At 41.3% G+C, this 15,895-nt stretch overlaps 1 protein-coding gene across 2 annotated transcripts in view; it reads left to right on the top strand.

The window, feature by feature from the left end:
• The first annotated feature begins 30 nt into the window (after positions 1 to 30).
• The window catches only part of HSPE1 (heat shock protein family E (Hsp10) member 1), a 42,315-nt gene continuing 26,450 nt past the window's right edge, over positions 31 to 15,895 (top strand). Inside the window, exons 1-4 of one of the 2 annotated variants that reach the window (XM_061149088.1) lie at positions 31 to 290; positions 847 to 1,011; positions 1,934 to 2,023; positions 2,103 to 2,359. In XM_061149088.1, coding sequence (XP_061005071.1) covers positions 288 to 290; positions 847 to 1,011; positions 1,934 to 2,023; positions 2,103 to 2,153 — 309 coding nt within the window. In that variant the 5' untranslated portion in view covers positions 31 to 287 and the 3' untranslated portion in view covers positions 2,154 to 2,359. Of the gene's footprint in view, positions 291 to 846; positions 1,012 to 1,933; positions 2,024 to 2,102; positions 13,973 to 15,895 lie in introns of those variants that run through there. The other variant, XM_061149087.1, reaches the window with a different exon arrangement.

Here is a 15,895-nt window from a genome sequence, read left to right as displayed (position 1 = left end):
GGTTAGTACTTTCACCTATGCTGGCCGCCTAGAAAAGCCTAGAAAGAGCTGCTCTTCTCTTCCGCCTCCGGGCCCGCGCGTCAGTGGCCTGCGCAGAGCCCAGGAAACGAATAGGGGCGCGCACTGGTGCGGCCAGCCCCCTTTCGCGGGGAGGGGCTGGGCGGGAGCGAGCGCGCCTGCGCGGTGGGCAGCTTTTTCTCGCGTTCACGTGTCCGGAGGGTCCGACAGTAGGTCTCTCCTTTTGCCTGCGGCGTGAGTGCAGAGTGCGAACTGCGGCGGCCGGAGTCATGGTGAGTCCCGCGTGGGCTGAAGGCCGGCGGACCCGGGTTGGCCTGGGGCTCATGGCGAGCCCGGGCGATTCCCTTTGGGCCTCGCGGGAGGAGTAGAGCTCAGAGACCCGCGCCCGCCTGGAGAGGCGAGACCCCGCGGACCCTTTCCTCCGAGTAGGGCTTTCTGCACGCGCGTGTGAGGCAGCGCGGGGTCAGGGGGCGGGAATCCCGACGCACGCCTCCTGCGGGACCCTGGTGGGTGTGTAATGGTCTTGAAAAAAGCGTGGCCACAGGCAGAGGACTTCAGTGTTTAATGACAATTTACAGAAAATCCTTGGAAGGATTGACCTTGGGAGAAACTAAGCTTGTCCTTGAAGCTCGTCTGCCTGCTGACCTGAGGAGCAACAACAGACCCCTAACACTCAGGGAGTGGGAAATGAAACACGGAATTTAGAACTGAACGTTCAGAGGTGTTTGCTTTGAATGGAAAATCTGAACATTGGCGTTATCTTTGAAAGCCACACGTGGCCTGTTTAGAATATATTGTGTTTCAAATCTAACGTTTTTCTCTCTAAAGGCAGGGCAGGCATTCAGAAAGTTTCTTCCCCTCTTTGACCGAGTATTAGTTGAAAGAAGTGCAGCCGAAACTGTAACCAAAGGAGGCATTATGCTTCCAGAAAAATCACAAGGAAAAGTATTGCAAGCAACGGTGGTAGCTGTTGGATCAGGCTCCAAAGGAAAGGTAAATGCGGACTGAAATGGAACTCATTTTAATGTGAAATGCGAGGGTGTGGAGGGGAGGGATCCTTGGTTATTTAAAAGATTATTCCCCAGTGGGTTCGTAACTAATATGCTTTCAGCAAAAATGATTGTGGAAAAGAAATCCCTTATTGTATATGATGGAGGGAGAGTTCCACGGCGTTAAAATCAGTAGGTATAAATTTGAACTCTTAGTCTGACCTCTAACACACTGAAATTGCCCTAATCTTTTAATCCTAATCACTTTCTGTCTTGCATGTAAGACCTGGCCTTCCAGTTAGTCTACAACTGAGTGTCAACTGGAATATTGCATAAATGCCCTGGGGTCATATATGTTCATTGAATTGTTCCAGGTTCCTCTGATAAAGTTCTAGCAAGGGGCTATCTTGGAGTTCGGAATAGGAAGATTTGGGGCACTCTACTTCAGTCCCTCTCCCTAAATCTGCTTTGGAGGAACAGAAATTGAATTGCAAAAGTAAATGAAGTATCTGTTCCAAAGTCAGAAAATTAAGTTTTTACGTGTTTGAAAGAAGTTAAACATGACCATTGTACATATGGTTTTAAAAACTGGTTTACCTCACTTGGTTGTGAAGTAACATATTACTTCAAGTGTGTTAATATTTAACGATTGAAAAGCTTAAAGTTAGTTTTCCCAGTATAATTCTTTGACCCTTTAAACTGAAATCAGGTTTTAGTTGAAGCCTCTGTGTGTGCCTTATTTCAAAGTGTAACTCTGCAGTGATATTTTTGAGTGAAGAACTATGACTATAAATTATACCACTTGACTGCCAAAGCCCTTTTTAAACATCTGATTCCAGTGTGCACAGTTGATTAATAATAAAAGCGTAAATATTTGGTTTGATTAACTAAACATCTTTACTGATAAACATTCTTATTTTCTTAAGGGTGGAGAGATTCAGCCAGTTAGTGTGAAAGTTGGAGATAAAGTTCTTCTCCCAGAATATGGAGGCACCAAAGTAGTTCTAGACGACAAGGTGTGTAAACTTCATAATATTAAGAATAGGTTAAATATTTGCTATTAGTTTTCTTAACTAATGGTTTCTCTGTTTGCAGGATTATTTCTTATTTAGAGATGGTGACATTCTTGGGAAATATGTTGACTGAAATAAGTCACTATTGAAATGGCATCACGTGAAGCTGCCCATTCCACTGAAGTTCTGAAATCTTTCATCATGTAAATAATTTCCATGTTTCTCTTTTATAATAAACTAAGGATATCCAAGCTAATGACATCCAGTGTTTAAAATTTAGTTTCACTGTACTGGTATAAACATTTCCAAATAAAAATGTAAATCAATGGTTAATTTTTATTTAGTGATTTAAGATGGTTCTTGGGCTTGCCTGGTGGCTCAGATGGTAAAGAATCTGCTTACGGTGCAGGGAACCCAGGTTCAATCCCTGGGTTGGTTGGTCCCCTGGAGAAGGGAATGGCTGAAGCCTGACAGACTACAGTACATGCGGTCGCAAAGAGTCAGACACGACTGAGTGACTGACACTTGCTTTAGGGTTCGTGGTTTATGTGGGGCATATACAGGTAACCTGCAGAGAACTGGAAAATGAGGTTTTCAATCTTCATGTTGAGGCTAACTTTACTAAGTATATAGTCGATGCTGATTCAAAGCCATGGATTTTTACCAACAACATTCTAAAGGAAGACAAGTAGCAACATTCTGACTTCATATATATCAAACAGTATAGTTTTTCACTTATGCAAATCTAGTATTATGTCTTATTTCTTAAGTTATATTTTGAAAACCTTTGAATATTTTCACTACTACATAGTTAGGAAGAAATCCAAGGTAGGGTGTAATAGCTCACACTGGCTGCGTACCTGTGTCCTCCAGGCGAGGCACCCAGTGACGGTATAGCTGACACTTGAGCATTTCCTGGGTACTAGCTACTGTTGTAGGAACTTGGCATATATCACATGGCTTAATCTTTCAAGAACATATGAGTCAAGTACTAGCAGTCACGTCTTGCATATAAGGAAGGTGAGGCACAAAGGGGGTTAAGTAATAACAGGACACTTTGTGGCTCAGCTGGTAAAGAAGCCGCCTGCAATGCAGGAGACCTGGGTCCAATCCCTGGGTTGGGAACATCCCCTAGAGAAGGGAAAGGCTACCCACTCCAGTATTCTGGCCTGGAGAATTCCATGGACTGTATAGGCTATGGGGTCGCAAAGAGTCGGACACTGAGCGACTTTAACTTTAGTCTTATACATTTACATGCTGTCTAAACTGTTATGGCCTCTGCTATTTGTCAGCCCGTTCTAAGCACTTGATAGACATTTCAGATAACTGTGGAAAAGGGAAGGGGTACCTAAAAGTGTCTGACAATTGGGTTATCTAGTATACAATTTATTGATTTTATCAAATAGGAAACAGAGAACTGGACAAATCACTTGATTTAGGAGCCAGGAGAATTAAGATTTGAACCCAAACAATCCTACACTGGAGTTGATTACCAACTCCTAATCTTGTCTGCCTCTCAGCTACCAGCTATTTTTGCCTTGCAGTCAAATTTGTTCTCTAGTTTTGGTTGCTTATAAGCTAGCCTATGATAATGTCTTTTAAAAGTTGTTGTATTCCATATCTGTCTTGTGGAATCAAAGTCTAGATTAAATTGTAAGTGATAACGGAATAATCTCAACTTTTGATAATATCCCCATCAATAAAATAGTATGTGTATTTACATTATATGTTAGTGACATTTTGCTGTATAAGGCTTTTTGTCATATTTAGGTTAAAAAAAGGAATGCGTTATTTTTACAGAACCCAACTGGGCCATCAGTTTCCTACTGTGTGCCAGGCACAGCTAATGTGCACTGCATGTTGTAACCCATAAGCACAGATTTGTTTTAGCAATGAGAGAACTCACGGAGGAAATGAAGAGACTTACTCAAGGCCATGTGGTTGGTAAACTGTAATAGGAATCCAGTCCAAGGTCTATGACTTTACCATTCGTGATTGTTTTCACAGGACCCAAGGAAATAAGTACATTTTGAGATCTAAGATGAGTTTGCAAAACTTACTCATTCTCGGAATTACTTGCTATCTTAGAATTTCAGGGCTCTGTCCATAACCTAAATCAGAAGGATGGAAGGGTTCTTTTTGTGCCAGAGAAGTTGTCCTTGTCTACCAGAACTGCTAAAGAATCCCTTTATAGATTGTGAGATTATATTAAAAGTTAATAGGGAAAAGAATTTTGGCAGAAATTTGGGCCAAAAATCTGGGTATTGGGGATGTGGACCCATGTGTTTTAGAGAGGTATGTTGTCATTTACTTCTTGTTCAACAGGAAAATAGTAAGGAGAAAGGTAAAATAGGTAAAATTCTGACTGGAATTTTAGTGATGGCCTTAGCATCTTTGAGCTCTTGCCAGACATTATTCTAGTGACTTAACATAAAATCCTACTTATCTGCGTAATCATAGCAATACTGTTTGACGTTCTTTGCCTCACAGGTGAAGGATGCAGATAGGTAGAGGAACTTGCTCAATGTAACAAATTTTAAGTCATAGGTTGGAACTGAACTCGGCCTTGTCTGACTTCAAAGTCTGCATTTCACTATTCTACACAAAAATTTTTTTGAAAAATTGAGAATAAAATTACTACGGTGCTATTCTGCTGTGGAAGTTGTTACCATTATCAAGATTATGATTTTTTTTCCTCTATTGCTCCAGAAACTGCTTTACAGAAAGTTCTTATTTTTTAAAATTGACATTATAAAATAACGTATTTTTTCATTTTTTTATTGTAGTGAGAACACTTAGTATGAAGTACACCTTCTTAACAGATTTTTAAGTGTACATTATAATATTGAATAAATGAAACTTTATGCCCATTGATTAAAAACTCCCCATTTTCCCCTCCCCCTAGTCCCTGGCAACCACTGTTCTATTCTCTGCTTCTACAGCTATTTTAGGTACTTCATGTGTGTGCAATACAGTATTTTGTCCTATGATTGACTTATTTGACTTAGCTTATTGTCCTCAAGGTTCATTCCATGTTGTCACATATTTAAAGCTGAATAATAATTCCATTGTATGCAACACCACGTTTTCTCCATTCATACAATAGATGGACATTGAGGCTTCCACAGCTTGGCTATTGTAAACACTGCTACAATTCAGATGAGAGTGCTAATATATCTCTTTGAGATCCTGATTTCAGTTCTTTTAGAGAAATACTCAGAAGTGGGGTTTCTGAATAGAACTATGGTAGTTCTATTTTTAACTTTTTGAGGATCCTCCAAACTGCCACAGTTGGGCACACCATTCTGGTTTACCACCAACATGGATCATAAGGTTTTAGGGGTGTGAATTTATCACATTTTTTCCTAATTTGATGTGCAGTTTTTGTTTCTAATTAAATCTCATTCTTCTAGTACATTTTTTTTTTTAAATGTAAGTAATTCATTGATCCGTTTAGTGTACAGTATATGTGTCTGACTTTTTTTAAACCAATGGTTAACTTTATTGGATTACCCACTCTTTGCCGCCACCACTCCCCTGCCCCCAAATTTGAGATGTCACCTTTATCATACATTAAATTTTTAAATAAACATATTCCTGGATTTTACAGTCTGATCCATTGATCTCTCTATCCCATCACAGTGTTTTCAATAGAAACTTATGTATTTGTCTGGTCCCTGATAGGGCAGTTCCTCCCTGTATTCCCAACAGTGCACCTACCTGGCTGTGAGCATTTTTAAGCTTCTGGGTAAGGGCTGCCAGATTGCTCTCCAGCATGATACCAGATCAGGCGTCATCCAGCAAGTTAATTGCTCTTTTCTCTGCACCCACACCAAAATGGACTTTAGAACTTTTTATTTACGTGAAGTCTATTTAAATGTCTTTTTTTTTTTTAAACCCTTAAACAGTCTGTATGAGAGAGCTCAATCAAACCTAGGCGCTGGATCCTGTGTAGCTTACATAGTCAGTCAGTTCAGTCACTCAGTCGTGTCCAACTCTTTGCAACCCCATGAACTGCAGCACGCCAGGCCTCCCTGTCCATCACCAACTCCTGGAGTTTACCCAAACCCGTGTCTATTGATGACGTGGAGATATGGATGACAGAGTCAGTGATGCCATCCAACCATCTCATCCTCTGTCCGTCCCCTTCTCCTGCCCTCAATCTTTCCCAGCATCAGGGTCTTTTCCAATGAGTCAGCTCTTCGCATTAGGTGGCCAGAGGGTTGGAGTTTCAGCTTCAGCATCAGTCCTTCCAATGAACACCCAGGACTGATCTCCTTTAGGTTGGACTGGTTGGATCTCCTTGCAGTCCAAGGGACTCTCAAGAGACTTCTCCAACACCACAGTTCAAAAGCATCAATTCTTCGGCGTTCAGCTTTCTTTATAGTCCAACTCTCACATCCATACATGACCACTGGGAAAACCATAGCCTTGACCAGACAGACCTTTGTTGACAAACTAATGTCTCTGCTTTTTAATGTGCTGTCTTGGTTGGTCATAACTTTCCTTCCAAGGAGTAAGCGTCTTTTAATTTCATGGCTGCAGTCACCATCTGCAGTGATTTTGGAGCCCAGAAAATAGTAGTTATGTGATATTTGACAAATCATCTCAACCTCTCTGGGTTTAAGAATTAACTTTAAAAAAAAGGGGGGGGGGGCACTAGATGTTCCTTAACATTTTGAGTCAAGCCTGATATTTTTTTTCCTTAAACTTTAATTGTATTAATATTTAAAACTAGATATTGTGTTTGGGATTCTTCCCAGGTAAAGAATCTGCTTGCCAATGCAAGAGATGTGGGTTTGATCCCTAGGTGGGAGAGATCCCCTGGAGAAGAAAATGGCAACCCACTCCAGTATTCTTGCTGAGATAATCTCATGGACAGAGGAGCCTGGAGGGCTACAGCCCAGGGTTCACAAGAGTCAGACACGACTGAAGTGACTGACCATGTACACATGCAATGTGTATGTAGGTAAAAATTCAAAAGGTTGGACACTGAAAAGAGTCCTTCCCATCCCTGTGCCCTAGCCACCTGGTTCCATCCCTGGAGGCACTGTGTTACAGTTTATATTCTTTCTTTCAGGGGTGTTTTATGTATACATATGTATTTGTGTGTGTATACATATGTATCTCGTGCATAAAAAATATATATATACTTTTCAAAAGTAAAATATTCTGTACACACCAATTGGCACCTTGCTTTTTATTTTTTTTGTATTAACAATTTTCTTTGGAATTAATCTATAAAGTACATATAAAAGTTTCATTCTCCTTATAGCTGTATGATGGTTCATTATATGGATGAACCAAAATTTAAGCATTTCCTATTGACTGATATTTAAATTCTAAACTTATGCTACTAGAAATGCTTCTGAAATAAATAAAATTTTCCATAGATTTTATATCTTTAAGATAAACTGCTGGGCATGAAATTGCTATGTCAAAGGGTCATTGTTACTTAGTTGCTAAGTTGTATCTGACTCTTTTGTAACCCCATGAACTACACAGCCTGCCAGTCTCCTCTGTCCACGGGATTTTCTAGGCAAGAATACTGGAGTGGGTTGTCATTCACTTCTCCAGGGGATCTTCCTGATGCAGTTCTTGAACCTGTTCTTCTGCATTGGCAGGCAGATTCTTTACTATTGAGCGGCCTGGGAAGCCCATGTCAACAGTTATGTGAACCTTAATCATATATGCACACTTACACACACAAACATCTTCAAGTTGCCCTTCAGAGAAGTTCTACTGATTAATAATCTTACCAGCAATGTATGAGATTGCTGATTTCCTCCCACTCTCAATAATATAGGATGTTATGAAGTTTTTATTTTTCCAAACAAATCATTTTAATTTATCTTTATGGATAAGGGCAAGGATCTCATGTGTTTAAGAGCCATCTCTATTTTCTTCCTGTTAACTGACTATTCCTATTGACTGTTAATATCTGCTGCTCACTTTCCTACTGGGTAACTGGCTTTTTATGATTTGATATCCTTATCATTCAGGAAAATTGGTTCTTTGTGATAAGTTTTTTCCTCCAGTTAATAATTTGATTTTTTTTTTATGCTTTGAATTTGCAGGAAGTCACTTTGGTATAGCTGAATAAATAAATTTTTCCATTATAGCTTCTAGTTATTATTTCAAACTCTGAAAAGTCTCCAGTAGAAGGTTCTTCCATTCTTTAAGTATTTTTATGGTTTTTGGTTTTTGTATTTTTTCAATCTTATCTGGAGATTTTCCTGTTATAAGAGATAAGGAATGGATCCAAACCCTCTTTCTTCTTACAAGTTAAGCCTGGTTCTTGAGTACATTAAAATTTAGCCAAACTCTTAAAAACCACTTTTCAGTCTCATTTTGCCTAGAGGTTTGACTTAGAAAAAAATCAGTGGGTACTTACTTATCTGACTTATTTCAAAAGACCAATTTATTATAGTATTTTTAAGTCATTAATTTTTTTTTAATTTGAAATTTATTTGGCTGTACTGGGTCTTAGTGGCAAGGGCAAAGTCTTAGTTGTGTCATGTGGGATCTAGTTCCCTGACCAGGGATCAAATCCAGGCCCCCGGCATTGAGACTGCAGTCTAAGCCACTGGACCACTAGGGAACTCCCCATTCATTTTTTTGAACATGTGTCAGGCACTGTCTTAGGCACTAGAGATACAGGGATGAATAAAATCAGTTCAGTTCAGTCACTCAGTCATGTCCGACTCTTTGCCACCCCATGGACTGCAGCACGCCAGGCTTCCCTGTCCATCCCCAGCTCTCGGAGCTTACTCAAACTCATGTCCATTGAGTCAGTGATGCCATCCAATCATCTCATTCTCTGTTGTCCCCTTCTCCTGCCTCAACCTTTCCCAGCATCAGGGTCTTTTCAAATGAGTCACTTCTTCACATCAAGTGGCAAAAGTATTGGAGTTTCAGCTTCGGCCTCAATCCTTCTAATGAATATTCAGGACTGATTTCCTTTAGGATGGACTGGTTGGATCTCCTTGCAGTCCAAGGGACTCTCAAGAGTGTTCTCTAACACCATAGTTCGAAAGCGTCAATTCTTCTGCGCTCAGCTTTCTTTATAGTCCAACTCTCACATCCATACATGACCACTGGAAAAACCATAGCTTTGACTAGACAAAGCTTTGACGGACCTTTGTTGGCAAAGTAATGTCTCTGCTTTTTAATATGCTGCCTAGGTTGGTCATAGCTTTTCTTCCAAGGAGCTAGCATCTTTTAATTTCATGGCTGTAGTCACCATCTGCAGTGATTTTGGAGTCCCCCAAAATAAAGGCTGTCACTGTTTCTACTGTTTCCCCATCTAATTGCCTTGAAGTGATGGGACCGGATGCCATGATGGTAGTTTTCTGAATGGTTTTTTTTTTTTTTTAGTCTTCTGAATATTGAGCTTTAAGCCAACTTTTCACTCTCCTCTTTCACTTTCATCAAGAGGCTCTTTAATTCTTCTTCACTTTCTGCCATAAGTGTGGTGTCAACTGCATATCTGAGGTTATTCATATTTCTCCCTGCAATCTTGATTCCAGCTTGTGCTTCATCCAGCCCAGCGTTTCTCATGATGTAATCTGCAAAGAAATTAAATAAGCAGGGTGACAATATACAGCCTTGATGTACTCCTTTTCCTATGTGGAACCAGTCTGTTGTTCCATGTCCAGTTCTAACTGTTGCTTCCTGACCTGCATAGAGATTTCTCAAGAGACAGGTCAGGTCTCTTGGGATTCCCATCTCTTTAAGAATCTTCCAGAGTTTCTTGTGAATAAAATGGGCAGAAGTAAACAACTAAACTAATAGCATAATTTTAGAGACTGATGTCATCTAGAAAATAAAGGTAGAAAATGCCCCTAACTTCATGAAAGACATTAGGTGCCCTATTGAAAAAAGGAAATAATTATCTGTTGTGACTTATCTCTTCTGATCATATCTTCCCTTCCTGAAGATTCTGGAACTATTGTATTAGTTATCTATTGCTGCTTAACAAATCATCCCAAACTTACTGGCTTAAAACAACAATATCTCACACAGTATCTGGACATCAGAAATTTGGGATCTGCTTATCCCAAATTTTATGAGGCTACTGTCAGCCAAAGGTTTGACTGGGATCTGCAAGTTATACTTCCAAGATGGTTACTCTTGCTGGGAAGTTGATGCTTAGTTTTGGCGGGAGCTTCAGGGGATCCCTTGTGGGCAACTTGCGGACCCTCACACATGGCAGCGTCTTAGCTTACCTGAGGGAGGTGAGCTGAGAGAGCAAGGCCCAAGCCACGGTGTCTCTTACGGCCTAACATCAGGAGTCACACAACATCGTTTTCAGTGTCCTGTTTTGACTAAACAGGCCCGCCCTATTCAGTGTGTGAGAGAACCAGAGGTGTTCTTCATTCGGTTCTCTCTCACACTGAGGAGATGATAGTCACTGGGGGACAGCTTGGCAACTGGCTACCACAGTCACTAATTGGTCAAATATTCTAGAGGTAAAAATGAAGTGCTGTGGGAGCTGAGTATCTCACTCATTTGTAGTCAAAATTGTCTTGTTTGAACTTTATAAATTAAAAAAGTTTTGTCTATAACAACTTTTATAAAGAGAAATTAATTTTCAGATAATATGTTAAAAATGTACAAAACTACACACACGACTACTTTTTGTTCAGCTGTGAACATACATCTGCATACTTCACTGCTGCTTCAGTTTTGCTTCGCCTGGAAGGAAACTGCCTCCATGAAATCCCCTCAATAAATGCTACTTCATGGCACATTTCAAGTACTTCATGCACCCGTGAGTGCATCAGCTCTGCTCTTAGGCTGGCTTCCTTCAGGTCAAGACAGTTGATGCAGCCCCAGACTTGACAAGGTTCAGTGGCACAAAAAAGGGACCATCTCTTTTACTGTCTCCTCAAGAGCAAGAAAACCTTTCCCCAAAGTGCTCCATCAGGTATCTTTTCATATCTCCTTAGGCTAAAATGGAGTCAAATGCTCACCCTTTACCCATTGGCTTAGGCCAATAAGGATTTATCCCTTAGCTAAAGATGGGTTTACCTTTCCCTGCTCAAACTGGGAGAGATGGATACCAAGCAAGAGGAAAGTCTCTTTGCAAAGAGCATATGTCAAGGAGTGTGGATAACAAATAGGCAACCATCAACCAAAGACATTTTGTCTGTAGTATAGTAATTTACATATCCTCCTTTCCTATTCATTTTTAAACTTTCTGAAGAAAGGAGCTTATACATCTTATTCATGGTTCTCAGTTGTTGCTCAGTGCCTAAACACAATGGGCATTCACTATTTTACTTGGATTTTAAAACTCCCCTAGGCGGATTTCATATTGGATAGATGGTTTTGAAATTACTTATGATTTGTTGGACTTACGGAGTATTTTCTTCTAAAACTTTTGAGAGTCTTTAATTAATTTTTGCTGCACTGGGTCTTCATTGCTGCAGACGAGCTTTCTCTAGTTGAGGAGAGCTTCTAGTCACGAGCTTCTCACTGCAGTGGCTTCTCCTGTTGCAAAGTATAGGCTCTACGGAGCCTGAGCTTCAGCAGTTTCGGCTCATGTGATCTAGAGCACAGGCTCAGTATTTGTGTTCCACGGGCTTGGTTGCTCCATGGCATGTGAGATCTTCCGAGACCATGGATCAAACCCACGTTCCCTGCATTGCAAGGTGGATTCTTAACCACTGGACCACCAGGGAAGCCTCCAAAAGGTCATACTCTTATGAGGCAGAAGGTTTCATTACCTGGTTTCATTACCACACACACACACACACACACACACCCTTTTATTTGACAAACTGTTCAAAGTCTTACAGTCAACAAGGAAGAGAATTTAGATTTCTTGAATCTCAGTCCAGAGTTCTTTTCATTTGTCTATCTTACCTTTAAAAAAAGCTACTTCTTTAACCAAAATATTCAAGTAACCTATTTTTACATGTTACTGTTATTACTGATCATGCTCCTTTCTTCTTCCCCCCACTCCCTAAATTAATTGTGGTTATAGAATTATTGTTGTTTGGAGGTCTGCAGGCTTCAAATCTGCAGACTGACAGATTAAACGTCAGATTAAAATGTGAAGGTTAAGAGCTAGAAACATTTCAACCATAAAGACCAAGGTTCTTCCTGTAAACAAGGCCAGAATTGACATCACAATGTAACATAATTAGACTTTTCAAAGAGATGATTATGTATTTTGTTCCTGAATTTAACACCTACTTACCCCCTTTTTCTTTTCTTTTCAGATGGATTGAAACAGTATTTAAGTATTACTAACTCTGGACTTAAGAGAACATTAAGATGAGCCCCTTCAACTATAAATAACTGATATTTACAGCTCAGGGACTACCACACAATCCGGGAAATTATAACCGAATCCTTGGAGTAAGGAAGGTTAGGTTGTCCACAGACCTAAGAATCTGCTCTCTACAGATCCACCCATATCTCTCTTAGGGTGGCAACATTTAGGTGCTGCTTGTCTTAGATTCTCACTGTATTTATTAAGAGAACTGGTGATTTGCACGGCTGTCTCCACTGCTAGACTCTAATCAACTTATCGTTAAGGATGGGGCCTTTTTATACTTTTACCTCTGTGCCAAACACACAGTGGGGCTTAATAAACACTTGTTGGATGAATAAATTTTTTGCACTTATAAGTTAGTGGTGGAATTATCCTTTCTCTTGAAAAGTTACCAGTCTCTACGTCTTCCAGAAAGAAGAAATCTTTATTTAAAGGCAAACAGACTTCCCATATTAAATGCTTCTGAACGAAATTCCAAGTCATGACAGTTATTCAGCTTTGCGCTCATTTTAACCACCCTCTCGTCCACTCCTGGCTTCCATCTTTGGAGCCTCTGTTACATGTCTCAGCATTCTTAATACACCTTTACGTGTACTTGATGGGATATCTGATGCTTTTCTCTGTTGGAAATTACCCTACTATATGCACTGTTTACTCATTTAACTGTCTTCCCATTTGATAACCTAAGGCCTCCCTCACCCCAGATCAAACATTTTAAGATTTCCAAGCAGAAACCAAAAAAAAAAGTTTGCCAATACGTCTGTGATTCCATGATTTAAGAGAAAATTTAGAACTTGCAACAAAGGAAAACTGAAATTCTGGGATGTACAACACCCACCGTCAATGAAGGGGCATTCATGTTCTCCTCCTGCTTCTGACTTGCAAAAAATACAAGCTAATTTTGTCTGCTTAACACACAATACCCGATGTCCCCTCTACCCCAGATAATTGGCATCTGGGTCTCTTATCTACACAAACTTGTCACTGAAAGATCCTTGGCTTTGAAGTTAGCGGATGGCGGCAATACCGTTTTACCCTCTAAACCTAAGTCTGATTTGAAATTGGTCGATTTCATGCAGGGTCTGTGTAATTTTCCAAGACTGCTGACCTGTTTTTCACTTTGCACGTCTAGGCACATTTCGGGACAGACTTATGCTTCTCTAGGTATTTGCTTGCACAACCGACCACTGAAACGGTCGCCATTGCGCAAGCTCCGTCCTTACAGTTAACTAACATAAGCCCAAGGAGATGCGCGACGCGTTAGGCCGAATTTGCACATTCCCACTTGGGGACGGTGGCTGTCGGCGCTGGCCGGCGGAATCCCCTTAGCTACTCTAGCCCTTGGCAGCCGGCCTCTCCCTCCCTCCCTCCACCTGGCCGCCTGCGAGTCGTCGGCTGTTCCTTCTCTCGGCCCCCTCCCCCCGTCAGCCGGCCCTCTCGCGGACTCCTCCGGCTCCTCCCACCCTGCCCCGCGCGGGCTCCGGCTGTGCCGTCGGCAGTCGCCCCTCCCCGGCGCCCGCGTCGGGACGCCGCTCCGCCCCGCCCCCCGCGCAGGCGGCCGTCCCCCACATCCGGGTACCGACTCCAGCCGCCCAGACTCTGGCACTATGGTCATGGCGGAGGGGACGGCTGTGCTGAGGCGGAACAGGCCGGGTACCAAGGCTCAGGTACTGTCTCTGCACCTTTGGTGGAGGCGGGGGGCGCTCTTGGTGCCGAGCAGAGTCGCTCTTTGAAGTGGATACTTCTGAGAGGAGGACGGGCCGGGGCGACCGGCGGACTGGCGGGGGCACTGGTGCCCGGCCTGCTCTTCCGGAGCCTCAGCCCCTCGGTTTGGCTGAGGCGGCGGCGGCCCGCGAGGCCTGCGGAGCTCCGACTGGAGGGTGGGCGCGAGGGGCGCGTGGGGGCGGCCGAGACCGGGGCTGGAAAGCCTGTTAGCAGCGACTGCTTGTTCTCGCTTTTTGCCTGATCTCCAGTGACCAGTGGCTGAGGCGCGCGGCCCGCCAGGTGGAGACCCCTGAGGTTCCGTGAGGGCCGGGGCTTCTAGGGTGGGAGGGGTGTAAACAGCCTGCCTTGTCCTGGCTTCCAGTTCCTATCTGGCTTGTGACCTGCCCGACTCCTGACATCCAGCTTGTCTAGCCGGATCCGGGAGTCGATAATTTACTTAATCCTCCTCCTCCTGCTGTTTGCTTTTGACCACTTCTCGCTCTAGCTGTTCTCTGGTCCAGCAAGTTTTCATCATCAGGCTGGGACTTGCTAGATGTCATTCCTTGTGAATTTCTTTGTTATTATGTGTGAAGCATAAGGAAGGAACTGATTATAATTTTATCAACTTTTAGTAGGGCAGTACTTGGGGTGAGTTGGTCCTTATGTCAGTATTGATTCTTGGGATTTGCAAAAGACGGAGTGCTTTTCACATTCTTAAAAAAAATCAAATAGGGTAGTTAGACCTCATCTGATCAACCTGCCAAGTGAAATGGCTTGCAATTGGGTACATGCTCCAAAATCAGAAGAGATGTTATTATGTGATTTTAAAGAAAAAGAGGTTAAGTGTATGTGTGGGATGGCGAGCAGGGTAGGAGACCAGATGCAATCTTGGAGCTACTCTACTACCTTATGCCAGAGAATAGATTTTTAATGCCTTGCACAGAATTTGGGAAAGGGTGTGCTTTCAAAGGAAACTTTTAGACCCAGGCACCTTCCCAGATCCATGTTACAGATAAGGAAACTGAAGCCCAGAAATTAGACTGCTTTTGTTAAAGGTTACAGTCTTCATATTCGATTCATACTTAGTTCACTAGTGACCTTTTCTTTTTCATAAATTGCTTATAATACTGAATTTTAGAGAGTTCAGTTTGAAAACCTTTTGTTTTTATAGTCATGTTTTATTGTGTCAGTTTTATTGGCAGTTTTATAGTCATTCTACTTGGAATTTGCATATTATTTATGCTTTTTACTGTTTCCAAAATTTCTTTCTTTATAAATGATCTTTTCTCAGATGCTGTTAATTCTTATTCTGTGGAAACATTATTTCTGATCCTTTTAAATGATCAACTTTTATATTTTTGTATTTAGAAGTGAATTTTTTGTACTCAGATAAGAATCATCCATTTTTACTGATTCAAAAGTTCTTAATTTTGAAAGGTTAGAGAATCATAGATTTTAATTCAGTATTGTAACACACCTATTTGCTATGTTATGAGTAAGTCACATATAGAAAGCTCCTTGGCTTTTTCCCACATAGTCATAGATCAGAGTTGTTAAATAAAATGTAATAGAAAAGGTTAGGATTTTTAAAAAAGGACTACTTAAGCAGCATTCTGCCTATCCTTTGTATATCACACTGATTTCCTTCAGTGAAATGGGTCTACTCTAAAATGATATATTTAGAATTAGAGTAGATAGAGTAGCTTTCTACTTTTTTTTTTAGTTGGTTAGGTTGGGTTATAGGCACATAGTTGTTTTTCAATAAATGTTTTACTGAATTAGATGAGAATGTTCATTAAGCTGGATTTTTGGCTCTTTTAAGTGTTTTAGGTATGAGGCAAACATTTAATTCTCAATTAACTTTTTACATCTTTACATCTTTTCTG

Source organism: Dama dama, chromosome 8 (genome assembly GCF_033118175.1).
Source record: "Dama dama isolate Ldn47 chromosome 8, ASM3311817v1, whole genome shotgun sequence".
Lineage (NCBI taxonomy): Eukaryota > Metazoa > Chordata > Mammalia > Artiodactyla > Cervidae > Dama > Dama dama.
This window is presented reverse-complemented; position numbering and strand designations above follow the sequence as displayed.